The 16,312-nt window shown below is 46.6% G+C and overlaps 1 protein-coding gene across 1 annotated transcript in view; it reads left to right on the top strand.

The window, feature by feature from the left end:
• The window catches only part of STYXL2 (serine/threonine/tyrosine interacting like 2), a 117,111-nt gene that overhangs the window by 76,201 nt on the left and 24,598 nt on the right, over window positions 1-16,312 (top strand). The window contains exon 4 of the mRNA XM_040339083.1: window positions 12,725-12,947. Coding sequence (XP_040195017.1) covers window positions 12,725-12,947 — 223 coding nt within the window. The remainder of the gene's footprint in view (window positions 1-12,724; window positions 12,948-16,312) is intronic.

Genomic DNA, 16,312 nt, shown 5'->3' with positions numbered 1-16,312 from the left:
CAGATGGCACTGCGGTGCTGGCAGATGGCACGGCGGTGCTGGCAGATGGCACTGCGGTGCTGGCAGATGGCACTGCGGTGCTGGCAGATGGCACTGCGGTGCTGGCAGATGGCACTGCGGTGCTGGTGGATGGCACTGCCTCCTCACGCCTTCGTTTAGCCGGCCGGCTATCTTCCTCCTCTGAGTCACTCAGTGTTGCGCTACTGATGGCTGGCTCATAAGCGACGTCAAACTCCGAATCAGAGTTGGAAAGGGACTCTGAAAGAGAGAGCTCCACGTTGCTCTCGTCGGGGGCAGAAATTATTTGGAAAGCCTCCTGAAGGGAATAGGACCTTTTGGACATTTTGCTGGTGTGTGCTAAACCTTCACTGATGGGCACTGATTGGCAGCACAGGTGGGCACTGATTGGCAGCACAGGTGGGCACTGATTGGCAGCACAGGTGGGCACCGATTGGCGGCTCAGGCGGGTACCGATTGGCTGCACAGGCGGGTACCGATTGGCGGCTCAGGCGGGTACCGATTGGCGGCTCAGGCGGGTACCGATTGGCGGCACAGGCGGGTACCGATTGGCGGCACAGGCGGGCACCGATTGGCAGGACAGGCGGGCACTGATTGGCGGCACAGGTGGGCACTGATTGGCGGCACAGGCAGGCACCGATTGGCGGCTCAGGCGGGTACCGATTGGCGGCTCAGGCGGGTACCGATTGGCGGCACAGGCGGGTACCGATTGGCGGCACAGGCGGGCACTGATTGGCGGCACAGATGGGCACTGATTGGTGGCACAGGCGGGCACTGATTGGCGGCACAGGTGGGCACTGATTGGCGGCACAGGCAGGCACTGATTGGCGGCACAGGCAGGCACTGATTGGCGGCACAGGCGGGCACTGATTGGCACACAGGCGGGCACTGATTGGCAGCACAGGTGGGAACTGATTGGCGGCACTGGGATGGCTTGCACTGGGATGGCTTGCACTGGGATGGATGGCACTGGGATGGATGGCACTGGGATGGATGGCACTGGGATGGATGGCACTGGTGGATGGCACTGGGATGGATGGCACTGGTGGATGGGACTGGGATGGATGGCAGGCACTGTAACACTGTGTAACACTGTAACACTGTAACGATTATCACTCACAGAACTTCTCTCTCCTCACACGCTGTCTCTGTGTGAGGAGGGAGAGGCGGCAATGAGAGATGATCTCATATGTTTACATTTGAGATCTCCTCTCATTGGCCGCCCAGATCGCATCGCAAACGGCCACTCTGATTGGCCGTTTGCGGCGATCTCTATTTGGCTGTGTCCAAGGGACACGGCCAAAACACAATTTCCCCGCTGCGCGCTCTGGAGCGCGCACGGGGACCGCCCAAAGGGGCGGCCGTCAATTGACGGCACTTTGGCTTTTGGGATCCCCGCTGTAGCCGTCAATAGACGGCGCGCGGATCCCAAGTGGTTAAAAAAGGCCTAATATATAGCCGGTGCAATACATACTGGACATGCAAGCAATGCTTGGGAAGAATTGTTATAACAGTGAAGCCTTACTTCTCAGAGATCACTCCATGTTTGATTATCTACTTGTATTTTCTCCCTGTCATGCTAAGTGTTGGACTCTAAGGTTGTCCTACCTGAGCTCAGTGCTAATAAGAGACTTTTAACAACTTAACCAATTAAGCCCCGAGCCTGTTTTTCAGATTCGGTGTTTACAAGACTAAAACATTTTTTTTGCTAGAAAATTGCTTAAAACCCCCAAACATTATATATATTTTTTTCTAACACCCTAGAGAATAAAACGACGGTCATCGCAATACTTTTTGTCACACCGTATTTGCGCAGCGGTCTTACAAGCACACTTTTTTTGGAAAAAATGCACTTTTTTGGATTAAAAAATAAGACATCAAAAAATTTGGCCCAATTTTTTTATATATTGTGAAAGATAATGTTACGCCGAGTAAAATTATACCCAACATGTCACGCTTTAAAATTGCGCCCGCTCGTGGCATGGCGTCAATCTTTTACCCTTAAAAATCTCGATAGGCGACGTTTAAAAAATTCTATAGGTTGCATTTTTTGAGCTACAGAGTAGGTCTAGGGCTAGAATGATTGCTCTCGCTCTAACGATCGCGGCGATACCTCGCTTGTGTGGTTTGAACACCGTTTTCATATGCGGGCGCTACTCGCGTATGCGTTCGCTTCTGCGCACGAGCTCGTCGGGACGGGGCGCTTTAAAAAAATTTTTTTCTTGTTTTCTTATTTATTTTTATTGATTTTATACTTTTTTACACTGAAATAATAAAAAAAAATGTATCACTTTTATTTCTATTACAAGGAATGTAAACATCCCTTGTAATAGAAAAAAACATGACAGGTCCTCTTAAATATGAGATTTGGGGTCAAAAAGACCTCAGATCTCATATTTAGACTTAAATGCAAAAAAAAAAAAAAAAAAAAATGGAAATTTTGTCATTTAAAAAAATGACAACAAAAAAATTGTCTCTTTAAGACGCTGGGCGGGACTGACGTTTTGACGTCACTTCCGCCCAGCAAAGCTATGGGGACGGGTGGGGGCCATCTTGCCTTCACTCGAGTCCTCACTGAAGAGCCAGCAGCATTCGATCTCCGATAACGACGATCTCGCGGCGAATCCGCCGCGGAGACCGCCGTTATGGTTTACACGCCCGCCCACAGAAGAGATGGATACCTCGGTTGTGGCAGCAGCTGCTGCTGTTACCGAGATATCCATCTTTAAAAAGAGGACTATATATACAGTGGGCGGGCGTTAAGTGGTTAAGGACCCCCTACCGACTATATACTTCGGCAGAAGGGCACAGGCACGTACAGGACCCAGCCGTGGGCCGCGCGTGCACGTGACCGGATCCAAAGCTCCGTGACCATTCCCGCAGGACCCGCGGACCCGATCGCCGCCGGTGTCCCGCGATCACAGGAGTTGAAGAACGGGAAGAGGTGTGTGTAAACACACCCTCCCCGTTCTTCACTGTGGCTTGGCATTGCATGCCATTGCAGAGCCTATCATCTGCTAGGACCCCCAGGTCCTTTTCCATCCTAGATTCCCCCAGAGGTTCTCCCCCCAGTGTATAGATTGCATTCGTATTTTTGCCACCCAAATGCATTTTTTTATATATTTCTACATTGAACCTCATTTGCCATGTAGTTGCCCACCCCATTAATTTGTTCAGATCTTTTTGCAAGGTTTTCACATCCTGCGGAGAAGTTATTGCTCTGCTTAGCTTAGTTTCATCTGCAAATACAGAGATTGAGCTGTTTACCCCATCCTCCAGGTCGTTTATGAAAAAATTAAACAGGATTGGTCCCAGCACAGAACCCTAGGGGAATCACTACCCACCCCTGACCATTCCGAGTATTCCCCAATTATCACCACCCTCTGAACTCGCCCTTGTAGCCAGTATTCAATCCATGTACTCACCCTATGGTCCATGCCAACAGACCTTACTTTGTACAGTACACTTTTATGGGGAACTGTGTCAAATGCTTTTGCAAAATCCAGATACACCTCGTCTACGGGCCTTCCTCTATCTAGATGCCAACTCACCTCCTCATAGAAGGTTAATAGATTGGTTTGGCAAGAACGAATTTTCATGAATCCATGCTGATTACTGCTAATGATACCGTTCTTATTACTAAAATCTTGTATATAGTCCCTTATCATCCCCTCCAAGAGCTTACATACTATTGATGTTAGGCTAACTGGTCTGTAATTCCCAGGGATGTATTTTGGGCCCTTTTTAAATATTGGTGCTACATTGGCTTTTCTCCAGTTAGCTGGTACCATTCCAGTCAGTAGATTGTCAGTGAAAATTAGGAACAATGGTCTGGTAATTACTTGACTGAGTTCCCTAAGTACCCTCGGGTGCAAGCCACCTGGTGCCAATGATTTATTAACTTCTTTATTATTCCACAATAACTGCAAAGGATATAAATCTAGGGCCAGATTCTTAGAGGAGAGACGATGGTGTATCTCCAGATACGCCGTCGTATCTCTGCGTCCGGTCGGTCGTACCTATGCGCCTGATTCTTAGAATCAGTTACGCATAGATATCTATTAGATCCGACAGGCGTAAGTCTCTTACGCCGTCGGATCGTAACTGCAATTTTACGCTGGCCGCTAGGGGCGTGTACGCTGATTTACGCGTCGAAATATGTAAATCAGCTAGATACGCAAATTCACGAACGTACGCCCGGCCGACGCAGTAAAGTTACGCCGTTTACGTTAGGCTTTTCCCGGCGTATAGTTACCCCTGCTATATGGTGGCGTAAGTGCGGCGTACCAATGTTAAGTATGGCCGTCCTTCCCGAGTCGAAATTTGAATGTTTTACGTCGTTTGCGTAAGTCGTTCGTGAATAGGGCTGGACGTAATTTACGTTCACGTCGAAACCAATGACGTCCTTGCGGCGTACTTTGGAGCAATGCACACTGGGATATGTACATGGACGGCGCATGCTCCGTTCGTAAAAACCGTCAATCACGTCGGGTCACCAACAATTTACATAAAACACGCCCCCTCATCCGCATTTGAATTACGCGCGCTTACGCCGGCGCCATTTACACTACACCGCCGTAACTTAGAAGGCAAGTGCTTTGTGAATTCAGCACTTGCCACTCTAACTTACGGCGGCGTATCGTAAATACGATACGCTGCGCCGCCGTAACTATGCGCTCCCCTACCTGAATCTAGCCCCTAGTTTGTATGCACCAGATACTTTTGCAAACCCAATTATTACCTTGTAAATGGAGCTGTGGGAGGAGCCCAGCAGGCCCCACCCACTGTAGGTTTCCTGCAAAAAACGTCTGGAGGGGGCGGAGAAAAGACCAATCACCCTGCACAAGGAGAGAGAACAACAGTGAGAGATCTTTATTACAGGAAGTCTCACGTTGGATTACTGCACAGATCTGGAATAAATACGCAGAGCACACCGAGATTCGAAAAAGACGCAGGACTCTTGTATTTAGATTATATTTACTTATCTCAGAGTTCAGCTTTTAAAGATGGGACTGAGTGTAGTTCCAATGTTAATTGCAGCTGCTTGTTTGGCTATAAAAGCACTAAAGCAGGAGCCAGTGAATTAGAGGGAACCTTGACTTCCAGACAGGAACATGATAGTAAATGTCAGTGTAATAAATGCCGCCTATGTGAGACTTGGTGCCGGGCCAGAACACAATGAGGAATTCTCCGAGAACACACAGACATATTAATATAACACACGAGGGGGTGAGCGGAAAGGGAAAGCTAGATTAAAATAGCAAAAAATGAATAATCAAGTCATTGTACCATCTTTATTGCAAGCATTATTGGTAACTGTAATAACACAATACAAGGAGAATTGAGCAATAAACAATATATACAAAGTAAAAAAAAAAAAAAAAAACGAAAAGGAAGGATGCCTAAAAAAATAAACTTCTTTTAATTTCGTAATTTTTTTGGATAGCGTAGAAATGTTTCATGAATATTAGAAAAAGGACAATGCCGCACATTCTGGTTGGTTGCTGGCAAGTTGAATCCCATGCTCCCATTCTTACAGCTGTTGGGGACTTCATTGAGTGGGGTGGGGGGCTTGTTGGGACATTATCAGTGGCTTGTGGTATATTTTTTTTGGGGGGGTGGGCAGCAAACAATCCAACCGGCGCGGTCGGTCACTGCCTCGCACTTACCCCATGTAGGTTGTGGGCAGTGCTTCCTCCAGGCGGCGTGTGGTGGCTCCTCCTCCTTAGCTTCACAGGGGCTTCCCCTGCATCAACGATTCCTCGGCGGCCAATAGGATCGCTTCTTCTCTCGGCCAATCAGGTCTCAGAACACGCTTCCTGATTGGTCGGCAGGAGATATATTATTTTGCTATTGTTACACAAGTGGGTGGGCTCAGGGCGCAGTGCTCTATGCCCCGAGCCCACCCTTTTTTTAAAGCTAATTAGAGCCTTCAGGTGCTTCTAAAAACAAAAAAAACATTGGAATCCATGCGTTTAGCGTCCTGCATGTCGATTAGGGGCTCGGCACATGGATTAAGGAGGTGGCGCTCCTGTGCTCCGTATGGACGGGCCGCAATGGGACTTCGTTAGGGACATTACTACACCAAGGGGGAACCGCCACTACAAAGCCAAACAATGGCGTCACCTACATCGTGTTCGTCTATGTTCACACTTGTGTGCTGTGGAACTACATACAAAATCACACTCTTTCCCACAATGCACAAAAAGCGCACAACCCTTTAGCAGACAAGTAGCAGTGCCATTCATTTTCACACCCACAAGCATCTTGCTAACGCATGCGCATTTTGATTTGGCTCAATTTTAACCACTTAAAGACCGCAATACCCTGGCATTTCTCTTTCTCATAAAAGTGATCCAAGTAGCTGAACAGACGCTGGATCTCTTTTAGAAGCAGCAGATGGGCCAACTCCTCCCGCCCCCTCCTGATGCTCACCAGTGTTTCTCTGGCTTAAGCCTCGTACACACGTCCGAGGAACTCGACGGGCGAAACACATCGTTTGCTCGTCGAGTTCCTTGTGAACCCGCCGAGGATCTCGGCGAGACAAATTTTCCCATTGCCGTCAAGGAAAAAGAAGACATGCTTTCTTTTTGGCCCGACGAGATCCTCGGCGGTTTCCTCGTTGAAAAGTGTACACACGACCGGTTTCCTCGGCAAAAAAAAAAAACCCAGCAAGCTTCTTGCTGGTTTTTGCCGAGAAACTCGGTCGTGTGTACGAGGCCTTATCGTCCCTACTAGCGAGCCCAGTAAACGATCTGACGGTTTCCACAGCTGGTCACAGAGGGAAGAAGAGACCAGGTCGTCTCTCCCCACCTCTATGATCTAGGAGGACCGGAGAAACGTTCTGATATCACTTCCAGTCTAGGGTGGAAGTTAAACATTTACATTTTTTTTTTTTAATCAAAAGATCAATTTATTTTTTGATCTTTTGCTTTCAAAGCTAGAGGAGATATATGGGGTCTTATAGACCCCAGATCTCTCCATGAAGAGGACCTGTCATCCCTTATTTCTATTACAAGGAATGTTTACATTTCTTGTAATAGGAATAAAAGTGATAAATAGAATTAAAGGTAAAAATAAAAAAATAAATAATAAGAAAAAACATTTAAAGTGCCCACTGTTCTTGCACACAGAAACGAACGCATGCATATGTAAATGGTGTTCGCACAACAGATGTGAGGTATCGCCACGACCGTTATAGTGGGAACAATACCTCTAGCACTAGACCTCCGCTGTAACTTTAAACCGGTAACCTGTAAAAATGTTAAAGTGGAGATTTTTAAGTATCATAGTTTGTCGCCATTCCATCAGAGCAGTTTTAAAGCGTGACATGTTAGGTATCTATTTACTGTACGTAACCTCATATTTTAGATTTTACCAAAAAATGTGTATATATATTGTTTCATGCATTAAAATTTAGTGTATTTTTTCCAAAATAAATTGCATTTGAAAAACTGCTGCGCAAATACCGTGTGACAATATAATATTTGGGGTTTCTAAGTTATTTTCTAGCACAAAGTACTTATTTTTACTTGCAAAAGAAGTGTCCTTAGAGACTTAGGGCCAGATTCTAGAGCAAGTACGCCGGCGTATCTACTGATACACCGGCGTACTTTCAAATTTGCCGCGTCGTATCTTTAGTTTGAATCCTCAAACCAAGATACGAGGGCTTTTGGCTTCGATCCGACAGGCGTACGGCTTCGTATGCCTTCGGATCGTAGGTGCAATACTTCGGCGCCCGCTGGGTGGAGTTTGTGTCGTTTTCCGCATCGGGCATGCTAATTTTTCCGTCGATCCACGAAGGTACGCGCGGCCGTCGCATTCTCTTACGTCGACGTTAGTCGGCTTTTCCCGGCGTATAGTTAAAGCTGCTATTATGTGGCGTATAGATAGACTTGCCATGTTAAAGTATGGCCGTCGTTCCCGCGTCAAATTTTAATTTTTTATTTTTTTGCGCAAGTCGTCCGTGAATAGGAAAGGACATAACTCACGTCGAAGTTCAAAAAATGACGTCAGTGCGACGTCATTTCACGCAAAGCACGGCGGGAAATTTCAAAACGGAGCATGCGCAATTCAATCGGCGGGGGGACGCGCTTCATTTAAATGAATCACGCCCCCTACCCGCCCAATTTGAAATACGCGCCGAGAGATACACTACGCCGCCTTAACTTACGGCGCGAAATCTTCCTGGATTCGACTTAGAGCCAGGTAAGATACAGTGGCATAGCGTATCTCTGATACGCTGCGCCTGTCTAAATGTACCTGAATCTGGCCCTTATTTTGCATGTTTCTTGCACATAGGACAGCCCATGGAAATTACTGGTCTGCCATAAACGCGACGCAAGGGAACAAGCAAAAACGGAAGCAAGCCCTGTCTTGCATGGGTGTGAATGGAACCTTATTCTGGGTGTAAGGCTCCATTCACATCTAAAAAAATGTGTGTCGCACTTGTGATGCCATTCATTGGTATTGACACTCCAAACGTGGCCAGTAGACACATGCCTCAAAAAGCATGGCAAAAGTGCTAAAACACGTGGTTATAAAACACACAAAGCTGAGCGCCTAAAAAGGTGCAGTAGCTTCTTTGGCGCATTTGTCGCGTGTAGGGCAGCCCATTCAAATATTAGACATGTGCACTGCCAAAAAAAAAATTGTTTTCATTTTATTCTGTTTTTTTTTTTTTTTTCGTTATAGGGGTCATTCAATATGATCGCAATTCGTAAATTTGAAAATTCGTAAATTCGAAAATTCAAAGATTCGTAAAGTCATAAGTTCAAATTATTGTTATAGCCACACATATGCTAAAATCATGACAACACCCTCTACTTAACAGTAGGTCAATAAGTACCCAATTACAGACATGGGGGCATGGATCCAATCGTATAAGACGTATGAAGGTCCATCAATGTAGAAGATAATATAAGTAGATTTCAAAACTCAAGTCCATAACTCCTCCATGCATGCTTGTCAACACATTTCGCAAAAATATGCTTCCTCAGGACAGATTGGGTAGGTTCTGATTGACCTTGAAAAACGGATTCTGGGCAGGAACATCCCGAGGGGTCGCCCAAAGGGAAGTCAAAGGTACCAGATGACAATAGCGTCCGAATCCCAACGTTGAGCTGGCGGGGGCCCACCTCCCAAGGTAGCCAAAATCTCTGGCCACAGGGGGAGGAAGTGGATATTAATTCATCTGGACGCTGGTAAATATACCAGAAAGTATAGGTGGGTGAACCATAGAGCTCCTATTTTAGATACAAGAAAGAGAGTCACCGCTCGAAGTGGGTCTACTATATGGTCACACGTTTAAAACAGGATTCCAAGGGTGCTGGCAGTGCACTGGGCAAGCATGAAAAGTAGATGAAAGATGGATAGCCGCACTCCATAAAACAGGAACAGGGAACAGCCGACGTTTCGCACAAGATTAGTGCTTATTCATGGCTTTCATCTACTTTTCATACTCCTATTTTGCAAGTGCAGAGGGTCCCCAAACAGTAGGTGAACATATGTGTATGGGGCACATCTGCCAGAGGCTGGAGTTTAGCCTTTTAAGGCCACAACACCAGAGCACCCTTCCACACAGGTTGACTACTTGGAACATTTTCAAAATGGGGCCTGCTTGTTACCAGGTTATGGTAAAAATGCCTTATTGTATTGGATTAGACCCCAGACAGAGAAAGTATCTCCCGCTTGGGAGCTCACGAGTAGAGCTTAGCCAATTACCTGATAGGGTGAGGGAACCTCCCTTGAAAGATACACAAATCTATGGTGTGAGTGAGTGAGTGAGTGAGTGAGTAACTTGTATAGTGCAACAAATGCGAACTTAATCGCCTCAAGGCGCTTGGCATCCAGAGTCGTACCGGTCTTTCAGAAGAGGTGGGTCTTTAGTTTTTTCCTAAAGGCCCGATGGTTTTCCTCTAAGCGGATGGTGATGGGTAGAGCATTCCAGAGCCGTGGTCCTTGGACCAAAAATCTACATTCTCCCTTCGATTTGTAGCGGGATTTAGGAATTTGGAGAAGGTTTTGGTTGGTTGACCGGAGCACGCGCTTGGTGATGTAGGGTTTTATTTTCTCGCTTAAGTATTGGGGAGCGTTCCCCTGTATACATTTGTGGGTGAGGCAGAGTGTCACCCGGTCCTGTACGGACAGCCAGTGGAGGGACCTCAAGACCGGGGAGACTGATTCCCACGGCTTTTTACCTGCTACCAGTCTGGCTGCCGTGTTCTGGACAACTTGTAGACGGGAAATCTGGTATTTCGGTAGTCCTAAGTAGAGGGAGTTTGCGTAGTCGAGTCGTGAGTTGATGATAGTTCCAACCACTACTGCTGTGTCCTCTTCCGGGATGAAGGGGATGAGTCTACGTAGCATGCGGAGCAGATGATGAGAACCACTGACGACTGATCCTATTTGTGCATCCATCGTCATGTCTGAGTCAAAGATGACTCCGAGACTTTTGACTTTATTGCTTGGTGCGATGGTTTGTCCGAGGATGGTGGGTGGTGTCCATGTGGTCCTAGAAATGGATTTCCTATTTGCGTGAAGGGTGAGTAGTTCTGTTTTGCATCCAATTGTTGATTAGTGTAAGGCACTTTCCCCTCTGGTTACACGTACTGCCTCATGTTGTGCCCATATTGTCCGTTGTTTTTTTGAGATTGTATATTCTACTTAGTCAATCCTTTTTCTCTATGTTTTCGAACAAATATTAGAAATATTTTTTTTTTCCAAATTTTTGGTCTCGTTTATATAATACATTTTCTTTTATATAAAAAAACAAACAAACCAGGAGTGATCAAATATTACCAAAATAAAGCTCTATTTGTGTGGGGAAAAAAGATATAAATGTAATTTGGCTGGACCATGTCTGTATAAAATGTGTTGATATAGGCACTGCCCTCTCTGTACTCTCTAATGACATGAAACACAATTCTCCTGGCAGGCATAGACCAAATGATCTTTGCCTAGGCTTTAGGTCAAACAAGGAAGCTGGTGATTGGTTGACTTTAGGAAAATACATTTTAAATTCTATTGATCTTGTAGAAATAGATTCTCCTCTTTAGATTTTCTGGCTTTTAAAAGTAGAGCTGCAACAAGTTCCTATTTTTCTTCTCAATCTAACGTTATGTCTTGTGGACAGTGGTGCATTTAGGTTTTGTGCTGCCCTAGGCCTGACGAAACTCGTGCACCCCCTAATTTAAATATGACCCACCCCTTCCCACCATTTCCTGTCAAGGCCACACCCCCATTTAGGATCCACCCTGACATTTTCCAGTCAGGACACCAGTTCTGAAGGCCTTGGGGGGCAGAAGAGTCCCTTAATTTGCAGCAATTTACTCTGACTTCCTGTTTTGCTATGGAGCCCGTCAGCTGACTTTTTGACAGTTTTTAGCCTCCTGACATGGCATCTGTCTCTCTCTAGCTGAGAACTCAGGTGGGAGGTCCACTGTTATTATAGGAAAGTCAAAACTAGAAGCAACGCAAAGCCCCCCCCCCCAGTTGCGGAACGCCGCCCGCCCACACAACAACTCATTGGTTGGGGTCTGCGGCCCTAGCCTCCTCCATGTGTATGGGCTTCCCCCCTGATGGTGGACCTGCCAGTATTATTATACCGGCAGTAGTGCGGCCACTTTATGGGGGCACTACACTGATTTGCCTCCCGGCCCAGTCCACCCCAAGACTGGCGCAGCACTAAAAGTCAAGCCACAAGGACTCTTTTCGTGCTGCCCTAGGCCTGGGCCGTGTTGGCCTAGGCCAGGGGTCTGCAACCTTTAAGACAAAAAGAGCCACTTGGACCCATTTCCGAAGGAAAAAAAAACTGGGAGCCGCAAAACCATTGCGACATTTAAAACAAATATAACAATACTGTACAATATCAGATACGATTCCACCTACAAATGCCCAGCAAATGCAATACTGTACAATATATCAGATAAGAGTGCATGCCCAGGCTGGCCCCAGGCTAGGCCGCTCCCCCCCCCCCCCCAGTCCCAGACACTTCCAATCCACGCGCGATGCCGGTCCTCACCTGCGCTGCCTGCTCTAGTGCTCTTACTGTCTGTGTCACTCGTCGTCTGTCTCTCTCTCTTCGCAGGGCCACGGTCTTTGATCCGGAGCGGAGCCTCCGCGGGGGATATGTCGGGGGCTGAGCTGAGAGCTCTCGAGTCGTGACAGGCTGAGGCGGGCGGGAGACTCCAGGCGCGTGCGCCAGCGCCACCCGGGCCGCGAGCACAGACAGGCCAGCTCTGTGGCCAGTCACATGACGCGCCGTGACCGAATCACAGGCCAGCTCAGGCCTGTGGCAACATGAATCCCCCCTGCCCCCCCGCACGCCGCGCGGTAGATGTAATTGCGGTAACGCCGCCCAAGTAATGGGAACGGCGTTACCGCGAGGGTAAGAGTAATCAGGTAGATTACTCATTACCCTCAAAAGGTGCCCCGGAGCCGTGGCAATGGTTCAAAAGAACCGCATGCGGCTCCGGAGCCGCGGGTTGCAGACACCTGGCCTAGGCCAAGATATAGCATTGCTTGTGGACAAGGGGCAAATGCCCTTTTGGCTGTTTAAATAAAATAACTGTAATAGATAAAGCCAGTTTAATGAAGATGCCTCTATGTTATCATATCCTGGACAAGGACAGAAATTAATAAAAATGTGGTGGGTGTACAGGTCCTCTTTATCTGAGTACTGATATATGACTTCCTACCATTACAGAGCTGAAACACAAGGAGGTGAAGATAGAGCCAATGAGCCCGGAGACCCCTGAACAGCTTCTGGTGGAGGACCTCTACAACCGAGTCAAGGACAAGATTGATGACCGCAGCTTGTTCAACACCCCCTGTGTTATGGACCTACAGAGAGATCTGCTGAAGGACCACCTGGACCACCCCCTGAATGAGGTGGATGAAGTCTGGCCTAACGTCTTCATCGCTGAAAAGTGAGTTCACACTGTCAGACTGATATAGATAGAGTGGCGCCACCTTCCTTACTATGTCGACGTCACGTGCAGCTAGGTGCCTATCTCTAGAAATACAAGTTGCAGGGTGTCATGGTTGTTCAGCCCAAATCAACACTGTCCCATGCATGGATGGTGATCTGTGGGCTAAAATTTCCATCCTCCTGGCCTGCATACAGTAAAGTTAATCCCCTCTTTCCTAGGAGTACTCACACACTTTGTCCAAGGGTAGGCTTCCAAGACCTAGACAGCCAGGTTTCCACCAGGAGACACACCTCTCACCCCACCTTCCAGGCATTGTATATGTTAAACACTTCACCCATTATATTATCACATGTAGGCTTCTGCTTTCATCAAACTGTTTTCTTTACTTAGAGAACCCTTACAATGAACAGTACAAATATTAGCACTAACACATCCCAAATACTGGTCTAAAAAGACTTAACCCTTATACACACGATTGGACTTCCATCCGACTTTTCCATGGATTTTGGTCCGAAGGGCGTTGGCCCTGAACTTGCTCTGCATACACAGGGCAGAACTTTTTCAGCCAACTTTCACCAAATCACGTGGTTTTTCAGCTCTTTACCGCCACCCGCAACTTCTGCTATTGTTGTCTGATCTTTAGCATTGGTTCTGAGCATGCGTGTTTGTACTTTGGACTTGTGCACACTCGATAGGATTATCCTCCATTGGACATTTGTTGCCGAAAGATTTGAGAGCATTCACAGCGAACATTTGTTCAATGAAAAAGCAAAGACAATTGTCCGATGCAACATACACACGGTCGGATTGTCCGATCAAACGCGTCCGTCGGACATTTGTTGTCCAAAAGTCCGATCATATGTATGGGCTTTAAGTAGCAACATGAAGTATCTTGTGGCTTTCAGCTAAGGTAAACTTGCACTCTGAGTTCCCTGCTATACCTCCTTATACTGTCATCCAGTCCTCCCAGAGGGAAGAACAAAGGGACACACCAGTCTCCCACTTTGTCAGGCCCTGGCCCCAGCAATGCAGATCTTAAGTCCTTCTGGGCCATAACTTTCTCCCTGTGAACCCCCAAAGTAGGTAAACTGACCACAGCCCCTCCCCCGGACTAACAATCCACCCTCCGTATATAGGGCCTCCCACAATTCACCTGAGAATTGGAGGGCCAACCAACCCTTAAGGCCTCGTACACACGACCGAGGAACTCGTCGGAAAAGACACATCGTTTTCCTCGACGAGTTCCTTGTCAGGCCCCATACACACGTCCGAGAAACTCGACGGGCAAAACACATCGTTTTGCTCGTCGAGTTCCTTGTGAAGCCGCCGAGGATCTCGGCAAGCCAATTTTTCCCATTGACTAACAAGGAAATAGAGAACATGTTCTCTTTTTGGCCCGACGAGATCCTCGTCGGATTCCTCGGCGAAAAGTGTACACACGACCGGTTTTCTCGGCAAGAACTGTCTCCCATCGAGTTTCTGGCTGAATTCTGCAGAGAAAACCGGTCGTGTGTACGAGGCCTCAGGCTTGTGGAGAAACTTGACAAGCTTGCTTTGCGTACACACGGTCAAGACCAAATCTCCTCATTCTCAAACGCGGTGACGTACAACACATACAACGGCAGGGGAAGTTTGATTCCACTGGCACAACCCTTGGGGCTGCTTTTGCTAATCTCATGTTACTGCGTGTTAAGTAAAAGTTTGGTAAGAGACGATTTGCACTTTTTAGACTGTTGCAGCGTGACGAATGTGCGATATCCATTACAAACGCTACTTTTACCGAAGGTGCGCTTCCGTCTCATACTTTATTCTGAGCATGCGCAGGTTTCTTAGCATACACACGCTCACGTTTCTCGTCGTAAACCAGCCCGACGAGGAACACCACAAGGAAATTGAGACTCCCGTCGAGGAAAACGAGAACTTGTTCTCTTTTTTCCTTGTCGAGTTCCTCGGCAGTTTCCTCGACGAAAAACATACACACGACCGGTTTCCTCGGCAAAAAAGCTCTGCCACCAAGTTTCTTGATGGATTCTATCGAGGAAAACGGTCATGTGTACGAGGCCTGAGAGGATCTCCACCTGCCTACAGATAGATTGTAGGTATGAGACAGACATATAGAAACAAATAAATAGATAGATAGATATGAGATAAATATATTGCAGTATAGGTATGAAAAAGATGAAGGTATAAACAGACACATACAGTTGTGCTCATAAGTTTACTTCATTATTCATAAGTTTACACAGAATTTATGATTTTTTGGCCATTTTTCAGAGAATATGAATGATAACAAAAACACATTTCTTTCACTCATGGTTAGTGTTCGGCTGAAGCCATTTATTATCAATCAACTGTGTTTACTCTTTTTAAATCATAATTTCAACAGAAACTACACAAATGATCCTGATCAAAAGTTTACATACCCTGGTGATTTTGGCCTGATAACATGCACACAAGTTGACACAAAGGGGTTTGAATGGCTATTAAAGGCAACCATCCTTGCTTGTAATTAGTGTGTGTGTACTCCTGACAGACCCTTGCATCTTTCATCCAGTGCTGCAGTGACGTTTCTGGATTCTGAATCATGGGGAAAGCAAAAGAATTGTCAAAGGATCTGTGGGAAAAGGCAATTGAAATGTATAAAACAGAAAAGGCATATAAAAAGATATCCAAGGAATTGAGAATGCCAATCAGCAGTGTTCAAACTCTAATCAAGAAGTGGAAAATGAGGGGTTCTGTTAAAACCAAACCACAGTCAGGTAGACCAACTAGGGTTCAGCCACAACTACCAGGAAAATTCTTCGGGATGCAAAGAAAAACACACAAAGGACTCTCTGAAAACATGTGGTGTGGCCGTTTCAAGTTGCACAATAAGGAGGCACTTGAAGAACGATGGGCTGCATGGTCGAGTCGCCTGAAGACATTACTACCAAAATGTCACAAAGTATCCTGCTTACAATACGCCAAACAGCACAGAGACAAGCCTCAAACCTTCTGGCACAAAGTCATTTGGAGTGATGAGACCAAAATTGAGCTTTTTGGCCACAACCATTAACACTACATTTGGAGAGAAGTCAACAAGACCTATGATGAAAGGTACACCATCCCTACTGTGAAACACGGAGGTGGATCGCTGATGTTTTGGGGATGTGTGAGCTACAAAGAAACAGGAAATTTGATCAAAATTGATGGCAAGATGAATGCAGTATGTTATCAAAAAATACTGGAGGAACATTTCATTCATCAGCCAGGAAGCTGCGCATGGGACGTACTGTACTTGGACATTCCAACATAATGATCCAAAACACAAGGCCAAGTCCACCTGTCATTGGCTACAGCAGAATAAAGTGAAGGTTCTGGAG

Source organism: Rana temporaria, chromosome 2, assembly GCF_905171775.1.
Source record: "Rana temporaria chromosome 2, aRanTem1.1, whole genome shotgun sequence".
NCBI lineage: Eukaryota > Metazoa > Chordata > Amphibia > Anura > Ranidae > Rana > Rana temporaria.
Note: the sequence above shows the minus strand (reverse complement) of the source record. Positions and strands in the feature narration are given on the sequence as shown.